A 19,037-nucleotide genomic window follows, 5' to 3' on the forward strand; every position below is an offset into this window, starting at 1 on the left:
TACATTCGGGTCAAGTTTTTTTTTTTAATTATTATATATTGTAAGAATTTTATGTGGTTTTTTTTTAAATCTATGAGTAATATTGGCAAGAGGAGTAGCTCAGTTAGCAATGCGGGTTAAGTGTGTGGGAAGAGCTCTCGGGTTCGATTCTCACACAATACACTATGGGGGAAGGAGGGATGTAGAGTCTTAATTGTGACTAAATCTCGAATCTGACGCACCCAAATGACACAAATGTTCGTTTATCTCTCACCCAAATATACACTAAGTGAGTCGCGATCTAGATCTATGAATTTCAAATATATAGTTGTCAATGATTTTAATAATTAGTTTTAAATGACAATATTTAAGGAAAATCATAAAAGTGATTTTCATTGTGTGCTTTTGGTAATTTATGGGGTAGACTGGGGAGTTTGGAAGCCTTGTGTCTCTAGGAACAAATGAGAAGGTGATTCAAGGCTGTGCTAGGTACCTTTTTCACCTCGTCATTTCTTCTTCAGGAACGGAGTCAGGTCTCTACCTTCTTATCTTACTTACTTGTATCTATCTGCCAGATATTGTTCTTGTCTTGATTTACTGATTTATTTATCTTCTATGAATGCATGGGCATTCTGTATAGTGCAGTAGCGCTCACATTTTTTTTTTGCTTCCTCTTTCACTTGAATTTAATAAAATCCTAAATATACATCGACGTTGCCTGCCTTTTTTATTTCAAGCTTGGGAAATGGTTGCTTGTCAATCAACATCTGTTTCCCTTATCGGGAAACTGAAGCAAGCCTCCATCCCCGAAAAAGGGAAGATGCTCCTGTAGGTAGGAGCTACTTCACTTTCTTCGACGCTCCCTTCGAAATGATATCCAAAGATTCCCTGTAACAGGCGGAGGAGCATCTTAGAAGGACCCACTCGACGAGGTATGAGGCGTCTAAGGATTCGGTCTAACTTCATATGGTTTTGCGTTTATTGTTCTTTTATGCTGCTTTTGTTCTTTTATTTGGATCATCATTATCATGGCGTAAGACCTATTTGCGTTGTATTGTGTTCTTTGTCAAAAGAAATTGTTTCTCGACTCCCTTTCATTCAATCAAAATATATAGCATAAACTATTCTTGTAAATATGAGTTTTTTAATGTATAAATGGGGCTAAACGCCCAAAGCAAGAAGACTTCAAACCTCTCGTGCAGTGGGTAGAGGCACAATCATACAACCCATGTAGGCACAGAGGTGGGATAAAACCAGTTTCATCCTACTATTCTGCTTTCAAGCTTGTTGCGGTTGGAGGTAGCTTCATTTCTCTTTCTGAGTATGAGAAATTCCTCAACAGCAAAGTGTTCATTTTTTTTTCATCAGGTTCTCAAAAATACATAAGCAACCCTCTAAAAGCTACACCATGCTTAGCAAGAGCATCAACAACAATTTACCATCTTCTCGCACTGGTCACTGTTTTGAAAGTGACTTATATTAATATTTTTTTCCTAAATTAACCCTATTGATAAGTAGAAGAGTTTATTGGTAAGTGTTGGATAATAAAATATGACGCTTTAATAAGTGTGAAGGGTAGATTTGAAAAACACAAGTTCTTTTTTTGAAAAAAAAATGGTTTAATATTAAAGGGGATTACTTCTTATCGCTGTTTAGTGTTTGCACATTTTAAACATTTTTTTCAAAATCAGCCTTACAATGATTTCTTCCCCCTCTAACTGAAAGCTTCCGACTTTCCTCTTTCATATGAGGAATACTTGGGTAAACAAATGGGTTAGAATTAGGAATTTGAAAGAAATCAGACTTTCAAGATAAAATATAATTCATGTGCATCAGCATTGCACACAAATAGCACCGATCATCAACAGAGCAGACCTTCTAAACAGACTGAAGGGGCTGAATTCAGCATGAAAATCGGGCTGAATTCAGGTTTGGAGGCTTCTTCAGAATGAATACAAGTCCACCCCTTCACATCATTTAAGAAATTGAGCGAAATGAAGTTTGCTAAATAGAATGGAATCTGGATATTCCAATTGCATGACAGAAATTTCAGTGTCGTTAAGAAAATAGGCAATTCAAAAACAAGTACAAATGGAAGGACAAACTAAAACAGCCCAATGCATCCATAATCCATAATTCATCACAAAGACCACGAATGCCTAAAATCTCAGTAGCATTGAGATTAGCAATCAGCACCTTCTCCCTTTAAATACATCATAAAAGAGAAGTTCCATAATTAATTTTGCAGAATAATAGGTTTACTGCTGCTACTGTTCATCAGGTTTAGGTGCGGCTTCTTTAATTTCATCTGCACCTTCATCCTGAAACCCAAAAAAAAAATGAAATCAATAAATAAAGATAATGATGAGAAAACAAGACAAGATACAGAAGTAATGGTGTACTAACACAAAATCCATACCTGCATGTCAGAGGTCCAAAGGGTGAGGTTATCACGGAGAAGTTGCATGATCAAAGTGCTATCCTTGTATGACTCCTCTCCCAATGTATCCAATTCAGCAATGGCCTCATCAAAAGCCTAGTGAATATTGAAAGGAACCAAAGTGTTCATGAGTACAAACCATTATAGAACAGAAGGGACCCAAACCGAAGTCATCAAGGAACAAACGTAATACTCCTCATTATCAGAATTCAGAACCTAACAAGGTTATTTCAGCATTAATGAAATTACAGTATGGAGTTTTTGCAATGAAATGAACCTTACTCCAATTCACAGACAGCAAAATTGGAATATTTCACTGCATTCAGCCATAATCATGTGTTTCTCACAGCAACCACCAATCAATTTAATCAAAAAGGTAAATTATTGAAAGAAATAACACATCAATTAACTGTTTCAGTTTCTTTAACACTAACCTGTTTTGCAAGGCTGCAAGCTCGGTCAGGAGAGTTCAGAATCTCATAGTAAAACACAGAGAAGTTCAGAGCAAGGCCCAGCCTGATCGGGTGAGTAGGAGGCAGCTCAGAGTTTGCAATATCCTGCAGCAAGAATCAAACCAAAGCATCAGAAAATCAGCCCACCGCAAACAGAAACAAGAAAATTTTCAATTCCACATAGCCACAGATCAATCCCTCAGCACAAAAACAGAAACACGAAAAATCATCATAGCAGAACCACAAACACCAAACACTTAAGTAAGCGAAACATGCACACCCATACAGGGATCCCCTTACTTGAGTTTTTCAATTTTTGAACCAGTAATCTGCAATTTCCAACTTCCTTCAATTCCAAAATCGCTTATATATTCCAAATTCTATCATTCCAATCTAATTCATTCAATATTAAACCAGTAATCCAAGATTTTCAAGCTCCTTGAATACAAAAACTCACTGTTACTGTAAAGATTCATTCATTTGAATCTAATTCAGAAAATAATCTAACCTAAACCTAGCAATTCATTCAATTCCAAGCCAGCAATCCGCAATTTTCAAGTTTCTTCAATTCAAAAATCACTATTACCTTATAAGATTCGATTATTCCAATCTAATCTAACATATAATCGCAAACCTGACGTTTTCGTCAATTTCAAACCAGTATCAAATTCAATCAATCAAAAAAACGCAGTTATCCTATAGCTTCCATCAAGAGTGCATGTACACACAAACACAAATATAGATCGAAACATGTGAAAATCGCGAATCTAACAAGCAAAATGAACAGATCTACAAACCTGAGCAGATTTGTAAGCAGCAAGAGTGCTCTCAGCAGCGTCTTTCCTCTCAGTACCGGTCTTGAACTCAGCCAGATACCTATGGTAATCGCCCTTCATCTTGAGGTAAAACACCTTAGAGTCACCGGAAGCAGCAGCAGGGATGAGACGGGAGTCAAGAAGCTTGAGGATCCCGTCGCAGATGTTGGAAAGCTCAGACTCGATCTTGGATCGGTAGTCACGGATGATGGAGACGTGATCCTCGTTACCGCGGCTCTCCTCCTTCTGCTCGATGGAGGAGATGATACGCCAGGAAGCACGGCGAGCGCCGATGACGTTTTTGTAGGCAACAGAGAGGAGGTTACGCTCCTCGACGGTGAGTTCCTCGCCGTCGACGGCGGCGGAGAGCTTCTCCATGAACTCAACCATCTCCTCGTAGCGCTCGGCTTGTTCGGCGAGTTTGGCGAGGTAGACGAACTCTTCGCGAGGGGAGGGAGCGGCCGCCATTGCGAGATCTAACGGAATGGATCGGAGAGAGAGAGGGTGGGAGTTTAGAGAGAGAATGAGAATGGAAATAATGAGAGAGCGGTTTTGGGTTAACTTAAAGTAGTAGTGCTAATTTTGTTTGTGGGGAAACCGAAAGGGTGGGATTGGATGGTGGTGTGGTGTGATTCTTGTGTTTGTGACACCCACGCACAATGTGGACCTTTGGATCCCATTCCTGGGGACAAAAATAACCAATTCCTTTTCTTTTTCTACTGTATTTTCTATTTTTGTATACAAAAGAATTCTTGTTAACCAGGTGGATTTCTACTCAAAACAACTATTAAAATATAAATATACTGTTAATAAAAATATAATATGTCCGTTCCTAATTATAAGACTTCTTAGAATTTTTTTCCCCTTAATATAAGACACTATAATAATTTCAAGAAAACGTTATTATTATTTTTTCATATTTACCCATTGTATTTAATAAGAGAAAGTAAGATAATTACCTCCATTCCTTATTAACTGTCAACTTTGAAGAAAAAAAAAAGTATTCATATATATTTGTCAACTTAGAGTTCCAAGAAAGCATTAAATGATGTTTTTCAAAGAAATGACATTACAAGAACCATAAATGAGGAAAGATAAAATGCAATTGCAAGGGTAAAATAGGAAAAAAAAAATCAAGAAAATTAACAAAATTGATTGCACTCGTTTATATATGTATTTCTTCTCACTCTTGACAATTATATAGGAACAGAGGTAGTAGTTAAATAGTACATGTAATACAATGATGAAAGAGATAAGGGTAAATATGGAAGGTTGTAAAAAAAATTTAAAATCAATTCATTAATTAGTCTTATTACCCTTCAATGTATATTTTTTCTTAATAAGCGTAATTATCCCAATGGGTCTTATAATTATGAACGGATGGTGTATTTTCATTAGATATTTATTTATTTTTAACAATAAAGGTAGAACGGAAATAGCAAAAACACACCTAGGATCTAGACTATCGAACATGACGTTAGTGACATGTTTTGAAACATATCACACTTTATCTTTTAAACAAATTGTTTGATGTTTTGATTCTCAATTCTTGCGAATAAAAAAAAAACTCTTTCGTTAATGTAAGCGTTAACAAGACACGAGCATCTCAAATTCCGGAGAAGACTAAAATCAAGCGGAGGCTCACTCACAAGTAGGGTTGTAGAAGTGTCAGGAATCTTTTTGATAAGAGGTTTTTATCAATTGAGATTTTACCGGATAAAGGGAGATTCGAGCTATTAGCAATGAGTTAGATATTAATCTTTAATCTCATTTTCATATATTTTTCTTTATATTTTTCTGCATTTTTTATTATATTACAAATCATATCACTTATTTTTCTTGAGATGGAAATGGGACATGAAAATAACATTATTCATTTATTATTCTAAGTTGGGTTTGGCTTTTTATTAATTGTTATTGTATATTTTGATCTTTCTGAGAGCTTTTTTAATTAAAATATTATTGATACTTAGAGAGAGAAAGAGAAGTAGTAGCTGGCAAGCACGGGAGTTTTGATTTTGTTTGGCGGAAAAGTGTGGCTCACGCGCACTCCCATGGTGCTTGGACGGTGGGGGTATCATGGTGTTGGATGGACGTCATCATATTCCTCCAGATTGAAATTTGAAATATGCGTGGCATTTCCAATGGAGGGATTTGGATTGTTGTGGGCTATTTCTACGGTTTTGGTGCGAGCTTGGAAAATATGATTGAAGTTGGATACGGCTAAAATCACTTGAAATTGAAGCCACTATAAGTTGCTTTCGGGAATCTATAATTCAATAATTGATTTTTGACAGTCTTAATCAAACTTATAATAACCTTATTAATAGCCTTGATCTGGTCCTTTGGTTTGGGCATAATAATCAGTAAAGTATGATCAGTTATGAAGTCAGCCACTCCTTGGCCTTTCAATCTTTCATTGGCAGTATTGCAAAGAAAACTCAGTTAGAGCTAAAGCTTATTTACCAACTATCATGCAAGATATGTTTAGACTACATATGTTTTATTATATCAAAGTGGGAGATTACAAAGAACTCAAAAGGCTTGATGTAGGGAAATATCAGGAAAGTGAATGTTTTGTCACACCAATGTCATATTGGCACAAAACTTGGTAACAGCTAAACACTCTTTTAGTTGTATAATTTAAATTTAAATTTAAATGCCATAAATATCTCAAAGTACACTACACACTAGAACTTATAAGAGGAAATTCAACACTCCAGATTCAGATGGCAGTTCATCATGAAACCAAACAAAACTTTTCATCATTCTCTTACCAGATATGTACAAAAATTCATATTTTTCTCGTTATGATTAGGCCTGAGAAGGCCATACTCTGACCCAATCTGTCAAAGTTGCCACATTTCTACTAGTGTCTTCAATAGTATCACTCTTCATAGCAACCACTCTGTCCTCTGGGTAACTTTCTTTAGCCTCCTCAAGCAGAACTTGAAAGATTTCAGACTCAATATTGTTGGAAAGTTTTGCATCTTTGTATCCTCTGCCACATAGATGGAAAAGGTAAGTTTATCATGAAACTGATAAATGATAATAGAATCACAACATCAACATTCAATAACTGCAAGTGCTTCCATACCTCCTGCTCAAACGGTCATACAAAACGGTGTTATCAGTCTGAAGTACAACGACATAATCAAACCATCGCTCAGGAAAGAAATCACAACCATGATAGTCCACAATGTTTCCACCCTCTTCAATAACATCCTCAAGTTCATCACAGACCTACAGAAACCATGCAAAATATACTCATAAGAACTACATATTAGGTCAACTAACATACTAAAGATGGCAAGATACGTGAAGAAGAGTGCATAACATTTTTTTTTATGTAATTCAACAATACTACAATATCTCAATTCTCAAGACATAATAGAACAACAAGTAGGTGCTTAATACTAACTTAAATAGTGACTTCCATCTTTCTGGTGGCAGCTAAAAGCCCTCATAAATTATTAGAATCAGATGTGCATACCCAAAAGTATAAACAGATAACTGAACTCAGAAAAGAAATTTCAGAAGAATCATTAGTTTCAATGTCTTTCATCCTGGCTGTAACATTCAAATTTCACCATTAGTATGTGACTTTTGATGGTGATTGTTGATACTTACCCTTGTTGGGATTCACCAAGGTGTCCCTGACAGGACCCATTAGCATTAACTATAATTTATAGTAAAACTGTCAAGAATGATTATCAAGAAGAATGATAGAAGGGAATGGGGAAAGGACAATGGTAGAAGGATTAGAAACGACATTGACATATTTGCTCACAGGACACTGATCTGTAGCGGGCACTGGGCAGGACTAGAAACTTACCCCCTTCAGGAAGCTACTTATACTCTAATGAGCTATGTAGAAGATGATAAACTTTTCCCATTCCTTTCAACCCCAAACTTGTGAGTTGTGATAACTAATCTCCCAGGAGACATTAGAAATTGATCCAGGACGGTTGCATTACTAAGCAGCATGCATATTTGCAACCAATGTAAGGAACCCAATTACTTGCACATCTACCACCTCAGCTTTAATAACGGTTGAATAAGGAGAAATTAAGAAGCATTACTAAATCCATGTGTCTCAAATACACAACAGAGGTCATTATATATAATAGGTACGATAAATACATAATATCATTGTTTCCCTATTTATAATAATTATGTTACCTAATTACAGTTAATACAGGATATCCTATCTATTTACAAGATATCTAACAATGACTACTATCATCATCATTTATTAGTCTCAAATGCTTTTCAATTTCTAAAATGTCTACTAAATCTATCAATCCACTATCCACACATCCTTAAAACAAAATGAATATTAGATCTGCATCAAATTTCCACATGCCTTTTGGGATAGAGGGAGGGGTATTTGATAGGAATTTATCTAAGACAGACCCCAATGACACTAACCATTTGAATTCAATTCTTATACACCTAAGGCAACACTAAGGGCTAATAAGGCATGCACACACTAAACCAAACTAAATCAAACAACAATTATTGTAATCATATAAGGTAGCTTACCAAGTCTTCATTAAGAAGATAACAATCAAGCTCACCATCCCATCCATCATGCAAGTTCTTCTCTTTCACCAAATCTCCAACATTGATGTGACGCAGCTGAGAGGCTTCTGCCAGATCAGCCGACAGGGTTGTCTTCCCTGTACCCGGTGTTCCAGTAACCAGAATGTTTGGCCTCTTCCTCTTGCCATTTTCTTGCACCATGACTGCAGCACATTTTGAACTAAAGTTAGTGAACAAATATTCAAAGATTGCCACATTTGAACAGTACTATGCATTGTTAAAACTTAAAAACATGAAAAAGCATTAACTTTTCGCGCTAAGGTAGTAATAACATGTCAGAATTCAGAAAACATTTGGAAGGGGACGGGTGTCCTTGAAACCCTGTTCGCTAACATTGTTTGGCAAATAAAAGCAAGCAGGTGGTGACCTTGCGTGAACCTAAAGAGTTGAGTTGACGGGTTGTTCTTATGCCTAATTTGTTTTCAAGTTCGGGTTCAGAAAGAGCCACAATAAAAAGGAGCAGATGACAATAGGGGAAGCCGGAGAAAAAAGGGTACTCACCAGCTGAACACAGAGAGAGAGAGAGCAGTGTGGCTGGAGTTTGAACCAGTGTTAAAACTGGTTTGGAACCAAATTTGAACTTGTTTTTATTCCCAAATTGGTTTCCAAAACCAGTTTCAAAAAGTTTTTCCTCACCCTAAAAAAGCTTAATGGGAAAAAATGGTTTTGAGCCAGTTTAAAACTTGCTTAGAGCTTAAAAAACTGGTTTGAAGGGAAAAACCGGTTTTGAACCACTTTTGAAACGAAAACGAGTAAAATTTTGCCAACCAATCAAACAACTACAAAATCCAATAGCTTACACCATGTTACCCATGTGGTATATCGACCTATTAATCGAAAAAGCTTATCTGTACATAAGAATCTATTAATTAAGTTCAGTAAAACAATATAAAAGTAAGCTTCTGCACAGATATGAGCTCACTGGTCAACCATAGTAACTTACAAAATATAATACACTCATTTACTAGGCCAAAGTGTTAGCGTTTTAAATTTATAAATAAGAAATATGTTGAAAACTACAAGTCTTTACAGCACCCACACTGAATTTATAAACTCCATTCATTTTTTAATCTTGATATCAGCATCAAAATTGCTTTACATAACTGTAACAAAGAGTACCTTCAAACCTATTAGGTGAATGCTATAGATTCACAACACTTCTTGAAATTAAATACAGGGTCAAGCCAATAAAGCAATAAAAGACAGCTCAATATGTAATCCTAGTATACTGGAATTGGATCTAACAGGGTCAAACCAGAGAAGCCAATCCACAGCATCCTTGAAAGTGGCATAACTTGGATGAGGCCACATGCAGTGAATCAAAGCAAACCAAATAGTATAGAAAACCATGCTTTGGAAGAAGAAAGGTACCAAATAGAGGAAACAGAACAAGTATTCTTGTTAAATAGCTGGATCCAATAACAACACATATCATTCCAAAAATTCACCAAACATATTGCAACACCGGTCAAACATCCCATAATTAAAGTCTTAAAAAACACTGAAGCAATCTTACACCAACAAGATCAACACCATATCAAAAAGACTGGACCATGTTCCAAGAATCAACCAGAACTCGATTTGATTTTTTAATGTAATATCATTCTTGTCTTCTAAATAATTCAGATTCTATCCTTTCGAAAAATAATTCAGATTCTAATACAATTGGCGGTAAAATTATAATATAAATTTTAATTTGTTATTCAAAGTTCTAACATATCCTACTAGAGAGAATAGAAGTAAAATATTAGATTATCAGTGCACATAAAATAAAACAAACTCACTTTTATTTAATCACATAGAAAAAAACTCTGTTAGTGTGCTGAAGTAGATTGCAACTACTATAATTAACATACATCCAACGCACAGATATGATATAAACAGTAGCAAGAAAGAGAATTTCAATAAGTGCATGCTTCAAACAGAATATTATACGGAAAAAGATGAAGAAAGATTAGTGCCTCACATATGTGCAAACTATAGATCCCGGATGGAGGTTTGCTAAACTTTAAAAGCTTATTTGAGGTTAAACTGTAGCGTATACAGTCCATGGTCGATTTTAACACAGGGAATATGATTAACTTGAATTCATACGCATGTTTACCTAACAATCCAATCTCCCTTCTAAGCCAATTATTTTGCTTCTAATGAAACTAATTTTTCATTTTCATAGCTTCCTTGAAGAAAAATTACTCATTTTCCCATCCCATGCATATCCTACCCTACGATTCTAAATGAAGAAAAGTTTTTAACAGCTTACAAATTCCTTTCCCTGATTTACCATCAGGTCAACCCTTTCTCCACCAACCCTTTCTCCAATAGGACACCCTCCCTCCCTCAGTCCCTCTTATTGCTACATTTAAACAGTATTAAGCATTGTTAAAAAACATGAAAAAAAAGCATTAACTTTTCGTGCTAAGGTAGTAATAACATGTCAGAATTCAGAAAACATTCAGAAGGGGAGGGGTGTCCTCGAAACCCTGTTTACTAACATTGTTTGGCAAATAAAAGGAAACAGGTGGTAGGTAGCCTTGCGTGAACCTAAGGAGCAGATGAAGATAGAGGAAGCTAGAAAAACAAGGGTACTCACAGCTGAACAGAGAGAGAGAGAGAGAGAGCAGTGTGACTGGAGTTTGAACCAGTTTTAAAGCTGGTTTTGAACTTGTTTTTATTCCCGAATTGGTTTATAAAACAAATTTCAAAAGTTTTCCCTCACCCTAAATTTTTTTAATGGGAAATGGGAAAAAATGGTTTGGAGCCAGTTTTAAACTTGTTTAGAGCTTAAAAACTAGTTTGAAGGGAAAAACCAGTTCAGAACCACTTTTGAAATGAAATGTGTCCAATTTTATCAACCAATCAAACAACTACAAAATCCAAAAGCTTACACTATGTTACCCAGCTAGAATATCAACCTATTAATCGAAAAAGCTTATCTGTACATATGAATCAATTAATTAATTTCAGTAGAACATCATAAAAGTAGGCTTCTTCATAGTAACTTACAAAATATAATATACTGATCATTTACCAGGCCAAAGTGTTAACTTTTTAAAATTTATAAATAAGAAATAGGTTGAAAATGAAAATTACAAATCTTTACAGCACCCAGATTGAATTTGCAAACTCCATCCATTCTTTAATCTTAATATCAGCATCAAAATTGCTTTAAACAACTTAACAAAGACTTGTACCTTCAAACCTATTAGGTGGTTAAATACAGGATCAAGCCAGAGAAGCCAATCCACAACACCCTCAAAAGTATATAAATCAGCGCAAAATACAGCAACAGACCAACAACCACACTTGAAGTTACTATAAACAGATACATTAAAAAGGAGTGGCATAACTCGGACAAGTCCACATGCAGTGAATCAAAGCAACACTATAGAAAACCATGCCTTTGAAGAAACTGTAAGGGTCTAAGAGACCAAATAGAGGACAAACACAACGCAGGTCATTCCAAGAAAACTCCAAACATAATGCAACAACAGTCAAACATCCAACAACAGTCATTTTTTTCTAAGTCAACTGTTTTGCTTCTAGCCGAACTGATTTTCGTTTTCATAGCTTTCTTCCATCATCTTCAAATAAAGACAGTCCTTCTCTGAAGAAAGAAATTACTCATTTTTTCATCCCATGCATATCGTACCCTACGATTATCAATGAAGAAAAGTTGTTAACCGCTTATAAATTCCTTTTCCTGATTTACCGTCTGTCAAAGCTTACACAGTTTAAACCTAACCCAGCTTCTATTGAAAAAGAATTGGCAAGAGAGCGATAGACAGGTAAAAAAATCACATTCAACTTTTGAGGGTGCTAGATAGATAAGACTAGGAGGAGGTACTCATGAAAAGTTATTTAGCAAATTCAAACTGAAACTGAAGACTGAAGAGTGGGGAAATCAATCTTATCAAACAACACTAAAGCAAAGAATCTCAGGTAACAAGCTCTAGAAATCAGAATTCCTGCTATAGAACAGTACCACAACATAACAATATATTTTGCATGCAGCATATTTGAAAGAGCAATAATTTAAGCATATAGAGCACATACAGAGTTTCTCGTTAATTTGAAATTGAAAAAGCATTGAATGAAGATTAATCACATATCAGAGTTCAATTCATGAACTAAGAAATAGGTCACAGTTCAGTGACCACATAAAAAACATTACACATATCATAGTAATAGGGACAGATTCATGAAGACAGAGAGTAAAAGAAAGAAGGTACCGCTAAAGGGTATGCCAGAGGAGGCAACAATGCAGCCACAACTTTGTTTTCAAGCAAAAACACAGTAAAACCCCATCGCTAGTTTCCCGGAGAAAATAATCATCGCCTCTGTTTTTTGTTAAACCCATCAATTCATCCAAATGTAAAAAGTGGGCTGCCGCTAGTGGGCTGACACGAACCCGAGTTCACGTTGGCTTTGATTTTTTCTTTTTATTTATTTTAATTTTGTATTAAATTTTAATATGAAAACATAATAGAATTTTTATTAGTTGTAAATTGTAAATTGTAATCTATTTTCATGTGTTCCATTTCTTTATGTGAAAGGAAAATATATTTTAGCCTAAATTTTTAGAATTTTAAAAATATAATGCCTCATAGATAGTCAAATTTGTTTAGCTGAGGGCTAAGCTGGTAAATTAGTAGTATGTTTCCCAACCCAACTCTGCTTGAAATATGTTTATAAACTCAGGTATCATTTACTGTGCACAACTTTTTTCTTGTATAAGGTTGCACAACCCTAGAAATACTTACTATAGCAGATGCTTCTGGTCTTTTTCATTTAAAAATAAATACAAATATATTTTCAGTTTTAGCCCATATGTAACATAAATCATGATTTTCACCACATACTTCATCTAATTCATTCTTTCCCCTATCGTTTATGAAATCCACAAATGGCCCTGGACACGAGATATAATTGAGAGCTGGATTTGTCACCCCAACCATTAGATTTCACACCCCCTATTTTCGGATTTTCAAGTTCCGAATTATTTCGGAATCTTAGATTCCGAAATTAATTCGTGATTTGTAGTGCAAAATACATGTAACACCCCACTTTTGAGTGAAAAAATGCTTCGGAAACCTTATTTCCGAAATATTTCGGAAACTAAGTTTCCGTAAGTGGGGTGACATTTCTAATGAGTGGGGTGTCAAATCTAATGATCGATATAATTTCATAGTTTAACGCGTGAACACAACAGTTCCTAATCTAAGCTTCATCATACAAAGCATAAGCCAAAATCCATGATTACATTCTATTAGCCAAATAGTGAATCTTAGGTCAAATATCAACACACACTAATCTACATTCCCCTCAGTAGATTTTACAAAGTATTTGGACAATTGAAAAGAAAAATTAAAACTGGAATTATGACTTAGGGAAACAGATAAACTTTGCAATAATCATTTGATCCAGATAGGAAAAGCCAACCCCTTTTGATGCTGAATCGGTGGAAAGGTCCCTCTCTTTTTTTTCTAAAAAAAGACTCGCCGGAGAAGATGGCCGGGTCGACGGCGGCGATAGTGGACAAACATCAAATTGGTTGAGGGCTTTTGACCTTCTCGCAGCGAGGATCATCGTGGTGCCCCTGGTTTCTCCATTGGCGGCCGGATTTGGCCGGAAACCAGGAGAGAAGTTGGCGTCGTAGTTCCGTCTCTGTTTCTCGTTGTTTACATTTCTATTCTGTCGTGGTTGTGGCCAGCAATGGTGGTTGTTGTCGAGAAGAAGGAGGAAGTGATGTGAGGAAGAAGATAAAAAGATGAGGGTGAGTGGGGATTTGGGTTTGGCACCCCACCTATTGGGTTTGGCACCCCATGTATTCAATACGGAAATTTAATTTCCGTTTTCAAAAAGGAATTTAAAATTCCGATTTGTTTTTTATATGCAATGAACGGTTGAAAATGTGCCACATATGCTAAAATACATAACGGTTTTTTAATTTCCGTTTTTTTCGTATTAAAATCGGAATTTAAATTCCCGTTTTTAATAAAGTGGGGTGCGAAACCCAATAGGTGGGGTGATGAAAGATGGTAGTGAGAAAGAGAGGCTCGGGGTAAAACATGTTAATATCAATAGATTTGGGGAAGTTATATATTTTTAACAACTAGTGGGCCAGAACATAATTTAGTAAAATAAAAATAAATCAAAATGAAATAACCGGAGAGGGAACCTGCAATAGTAAGTATTTCCAGGGTTGTGCAACCTTACACAAGAAAAAAGTTGTGCACAGTAAATGAACTCATAAACTCACTTGAATGGGTGTGATAGTACTAAATTGGTACCTAGATTTTATTTATTTATTAAAATTTTAAATTTTATTTTAACATGTTTTTTTGTACATCGGAAATATAAATTACACCTCCAGTTATTGATCATTAGACTTTCTCCTACTCAACCCATATGTCATCCGGCTCTTACCACTTGAACTATTCTTCAAGGACATATTAAAGTAGAGAACAAAAAGATAATAAATAAATAAAATAATAAATACCTCGATCATGTGTTTAGGGGCTGCGCAAGGTCTCGACAATTATGGTATCATTTTGGAACGCTCCTTCCATCCCTCTCGGACGTGGAACTGTTCCAATCATGGTTCAGGAGGCTCATCTTGCAACCAGGGCATATCCTAGCCATGGCGATGTTTTGGTGGGCATGGCGCTGGAGGAAGGCTAGTGTGTTCAGCCAGAATCCATGGCCGGTGAATTATGTTTTACGTCAGGTCCTGTTGGGTGTGACAATGTGGAAGCCTGGGTCGATGACTGCCCCCTACAAAACCCGCAAAGCACGGCGAAACAACAACCTCAGCCCAACTCGATTCACGTTTTCGTGGACGACAGTTGGGATGTAGAAACGCTAAAATGGATTGTAGAGTGATTGTCAAGGATGCCTCTTGGGTTGTTGGGTGTCTGGGACGTCGAGTAGCCATGGAGTTGGTTCAACGTTTATGGCAGAAATCCTAGCACTCGAGCTTGGCCTTCAACATGGTTGGGAGCTTGGATTTCGAAGGGTTGTTTGTTGTATACTTTGTCCAAATGTGGTGAGTGTGCTGCAATCAGATAGTGTTGTCGATCACTTCTGGGCGATGGAGGAGATAAATCGAGTCAGAAGCGTGTTGTAGTGGGAATGGCAAGTCATGGGTATACATATATCTCGGGATGGAAATACTGTTGCAGATAGGTTGGCCGCCAAGCGGCAAGGGACGGTGTGCCTCAGCGTGTCTGGAGGCAACTGCCTTCAAGCTTGATCTCATCCTTGTTGCAGGATGCAGTAGAGTAGTTTGCTTGTGTTTTGCTGGTTTTGCTTTTTCTTCCTCATGTAACAAAAAAACTCTATAGTTCAAGTTTAATCGTTCTGTAACTTAAACATTGTTTATTTACTTACATACTATTCTTCCAATCATGAGCTGACTTAAGTGTTGCAGTGTCTTTTGAAGACACATTCCTTGTCATGGATTGATATTTCCTTGCTGCACTCTCTACCTGTCTACCCCAATCACTATCGTTCACCACCACCATTCACGCAAAGGAGTTTCTCTCAATTAATTTATGGAAAAACAATTTTCATCTTAGTTTATGTATTAATCTCATGTATCTCATTTTCTTTGTCATTTAAGAAATGTAATTAATATTTTATTTTTTATGAAAATTATTAGATTAATTAATTTCATGTTATACTCCTTATATTTAGATTAATTAATTTTTCCTATTTGCTTTCACTCTCGCATTGTTTCAAATATTTTCGCGTTGATTTTTCAGTGAAGATTCATTCTACTATACAGAAAATAATGAATACGAGTGTGTGAGAAGTGGAAGAAAATCATCTATCAATTAATGTATATAAATGAGATTATTACAAACTTATAAGTGATGACCGATGAGTTTAATGGTTATTACACTGACAACCAATCACAACATGGCATGTAGGTGGAATAATAACTTTCACCTTAAAATTTAATTAAAACAAGAATATATTTACTGATGTGGCAAAATTCAATTAGGTCACTATATAAACAATGTTTGTACTGACAGTGCACACACATTAAATTCATCGGTGATTTGCAATTGACAAAATTTTGTTGTGGGGCACATGAATAAGACATGTAAGGATAAAACATTCTCTACCATTTGGCAAGAGGGAGAATAAATAAACACATTAACTCATCAAGGACATAAAACTAATTAAAGTACAAATAATCTACATCTTTTCTTTATATATTTCTCAAATAGAACATTAATAATGAAATAATATGGGGGAAAATGGTGAAAAATCGTTTTCAAATTTTTGCAATATTTTTTGTTTTTATAATGGAAGGGGCTAGAGGCGGGGGCGGATCCAGACCTTATATATCTGTGTGGCTAAACATAAAAGAAATTATAAACTAAAATATATTAAAAATATTTTTTTCAAAAATGATAAATGTTATAGATTAAACCATGAGAGAAAGTTTCTCATAAAAATATAAGAGTTTACAGTCTAAGAAGGACTAGGCTTACAACGAAATATAACAAAAGAAACTAAGTGAAAACAACAATACATTAAAGAAACAAGAACAATAAAACATGGAAAATGTATTGTATTAGATGACATGATGAGCACAACAATTTGAGTGAACATTAATTTCATGATGGATATGAACAACAAACACAATATCAAATACATTCAGGAAAAGAATAAAATGAAAGCAACACACAATTGTGAGAGACTTGATTTTTTTTTTGATCAACTAAGGTCAGATACATTCAGGTCTGTGTACTAGGTGTGCTTGTTGAGAATTCAAGTGCGGAGTTGGAGTCCCACATTGGTTAAGTGTGGGTGAGGAGAAGACTTTATAAGAGATGTGACCCATAAACCTAATGACTTAAGGTTTTGGGTTAAGATGTGGCGTCGAGATCTCTTGGTGTCTTGCTCCTCGGCCCATGAGCTCCCCTGTCTCCTCCAACAAGTGGTATCAGAGCCGATGGTTGTTGTAGCCATGGTTACGGCTCCTTGTGTCGAAAGTCTTCCTAGCGCTGTGGCTAGGCGGCGGGTTCCGTTGACGCGGTGAAGCGAACGACGGTGCAAGGGTGGATATGCTTCCGCGGAGGGGGGCCAAGATAATGTGGAGGTGACTCGCACTTGAGGGGGAGATTGTTGAGAATTCAAGTGCGGAGTTGGAGTCCCACATTGGTTAAGTGTGGGTGAGGAGAAGACTTTATAAGAGATGTGACTCATAAACCTAATGCCTTAAGGTTTTAGGTTAAGATGTGGCGTCCAGATTTCTTGGTGTCTTGCTCCTCGGCCCATGAGCTCCCCTGTCTCCTCCAACAATGCTCCAAACTCACTTATAGCAAGAAAGCACAGAACTGTGAAAAGCTAAAGAACAGAGCAACAATTTTGTTTTGCTTACACATACCTGTTACCCACAAAACCAAACTCAAACAAAACTGCCTATACAAGAAAAAAAAAAAAGAAGAAAACTAACGAACACAAGTTTCAGTACAGATACAATTGCCTCACAAACCAGGGTAAAATATTACACGCCTAAGATTGTGAATTAGATAATACAAGTTTCAACTCATAAACTAACACGTCTCACCTAAAATCTTAGACAACCACAAAGAGAGTGTGCGTGAGAGGGTTTTTCTTTTGTCTATATTTTTTTACTAATAGTTTGTCAAGCATATAATTTTTTTTTAAAAAAAAAAAAAAACTGGTGTGCCAGCCTTAATGTAGGTCCGTCCATGGCTAGAAGCCCAAATCCACTCCCTTAAGTAAAGAGTATTACAAGAATAAAAAGAAGAAGACACTAAACAAAGGAAGGAATATACTCATAAATCCTCTTAGGCATTGTTTCAATGCCAATGTTTATGGGATATGGGAACCACAGAATTCCCCCATCCAACCGAAACCTGTTCCTGAATCAGTGGTAAAAAGATAATTAATATTATTAATCTTGATTCTTGATGCATAACCACCGAATTCCAACATGGATATTTTCCTCTTCGGCACATATGGTTGATGATATATATTCTAGTAATACTTATTAACATTATTCTTTACTTTGCAGCCAAACGATCATAGTCCTTCGCCGCAGAACACAAAAAAAACAGGCATTTGTTACTTATACTACCAGCAAAACACTGCTTGTTTCTTTACATGTGACACCATTAAGTGCGTGGACTTGCTTAATTGCTTTTCATCAGTTTTACTTTTTCCACTTAGAAAATTAAGCACACTGTGGGTAATTTTCACTTTTAATTTGAGTAGCAGCAGGAGCATCAGACACATGACTCTTAATTAATCAAGTGAGTTAGTGTAGTGGATTGCGGAGTTTCACATTGATTAGAAATATGATCAAAATAACTTCTATAGAAATGTACTCCTCACCTCCCTTGCAAGCTCTTGTGGTAGAATTACATCTCCGTTCTATCAATAATTGCTTTCTTACTCTTTGTGTTACAACCTTAAACTACAAACTTTCTGGATCAAAGAGAGTAAAACTTTAGACTATGTTTGAATGCGAAAAAAACACTTGTTGAAACTTTTTTATAAGCATTTATTGAAACTTATTTAGTGTTTTTTAGTAGATAAATAAATAAAATAGATGTATCTTATGAGAAATATATTTTTATATGACATAATAAGAATAAATCACAACGGTTAGATCTAATAATCAAGAATTAAGAATAAAACACGAAATCATAATTTTTAAAAAAGTCACATCACATTTTTAAATGATCATATAATCATTAAATTATT

The 19,037-nt window shown here is 35.7% G+C and overlaps 2 protein-coding genes across 3 annotated transcripts; both read right to left on the minus strand.

The window, feature by feature from the left end:
• Window positions 1–1,979: 1,979 nt before the first annotated feature.
• LOC130734192 (14-3-3-like protein) lies at window positions 1,980–4,318 on the minus strand. The gene is made up of 4 exons (XM_057586540.1): window positions 3,669–4,318; window positions 2,854–2,976; window positions 2,399–2,515; window positions 1,980–2,300 (listed from the first exon to the last, which is right to left on the minus strand). Exons 1-4 carry the CDS (start codon window positions 4,152–4,154, stop codon window positions 2,247–2,249), a joined length of 780 nt encoding a protein of 259 aa, XP_057442523.1. The 5' UTR covers window positions 4,155–4,318; the 3' UTR covers window positions 1,980–2,246.
• Window positions 4,319–6,193: 1,875 nt separating this feature from the next.
• LOC130734194 (adenylate kinase isoenzyme 6 homolog) lies at window positions 6,194–12,668 on the minus strand. 2 transcript variants are annotated; one of them, XM_057586542.1, is made up of 5 exons: window positions 12,521–12,635; window positions 11,690–11,941; window positions 8,232–8,434; window positions 6,784–6,929; window positions 6,194–6,687 (listed from the first exon to the last, which is right to left on the minus strand). In XM_057586542.1, exons 2-5 carry the CDS (start codon window positions 11,802–11,804, stop codon window positions 6,501–6,503), a joined length of 651 nt encoding a protein of 216 aa, XP_057442525.1. In that variant the 5' UTR covers window positions 11,805–11,941; window positions 12,521–12,635; the 3' UTR covers window positions 6,194–6,500. The 2 variants fall into 2 exon arrangements, with proteins under 2 accessions (XP_057442525.1, XP_057442526.1); XM_057586543.1 differs by lacking the exon at window positions 11,690–11,941 and having other exon boundaries at window positions 6,198–6,687; window positions 12,521–12,668.
• Between the last annotated feature and the right edge of the window lie 6,369 nt (window positions 12,669–19,037).

This window comes from Lotus japonicus, chromosome 1, assembly GCF_012489685.1.
Source record: "Lotus japonicus ecotype B-129 chromosome 1, LjGifu_v1.2".
Classification (NCBI taxonomy): Eukaryota; Viridiplantae; Streptophyta; class Magnoliopsida; order Fabales; family Fabaceae; genus Lotus; species Lotus japonicus.

Bases quoted from the DNA above. Each gene is read 5' to 3' on its own strand.
- LOC130734192 (XM_057586540.1), bottom strand. From the start codon at position 4,154: ATGGCGGCCGCTCCCTCCCCTCGCGAAGAGTTCGTCTACCTCGCCAAA. The intron at 2,977-3,668 runs GTTTGTAGATCT...TTCTTGCTGCAG, and splicing joins CTGCTTACAAATCTGCTCAG to GATATTGCAAACTCTGAGCT. The intron at 2,516-2,853 runs GTTAGTGTTAAA...AATATTCACTAG, and splicing joins CTTGCAGCCTTGCAAAACAG to GCTTTTGATGAGGCCATTGC.
- LOC130734194 (XM_057586542.1), bottom strand. From the start codon at position 11,804: ATGACTGTTGTTGGATGTTTGACTGTTGTTGCATTATGTTTGGAGTTT. The intron at 8,435-11,689 runs GCATGGTTTTCT...AATGTGCTGCAG, and splicing joins CCCTTACAGTTTCTTCAAAG to TCATGGTGCAAGAAAATGGC. The intron at 6,930-8,231 runs GTAAGCTACCTT...TGGTTTCTGTAG, and splicing joins ATCTTCTTAATGAAGACTTG to GTCTGTGATGAACTTGAGGA.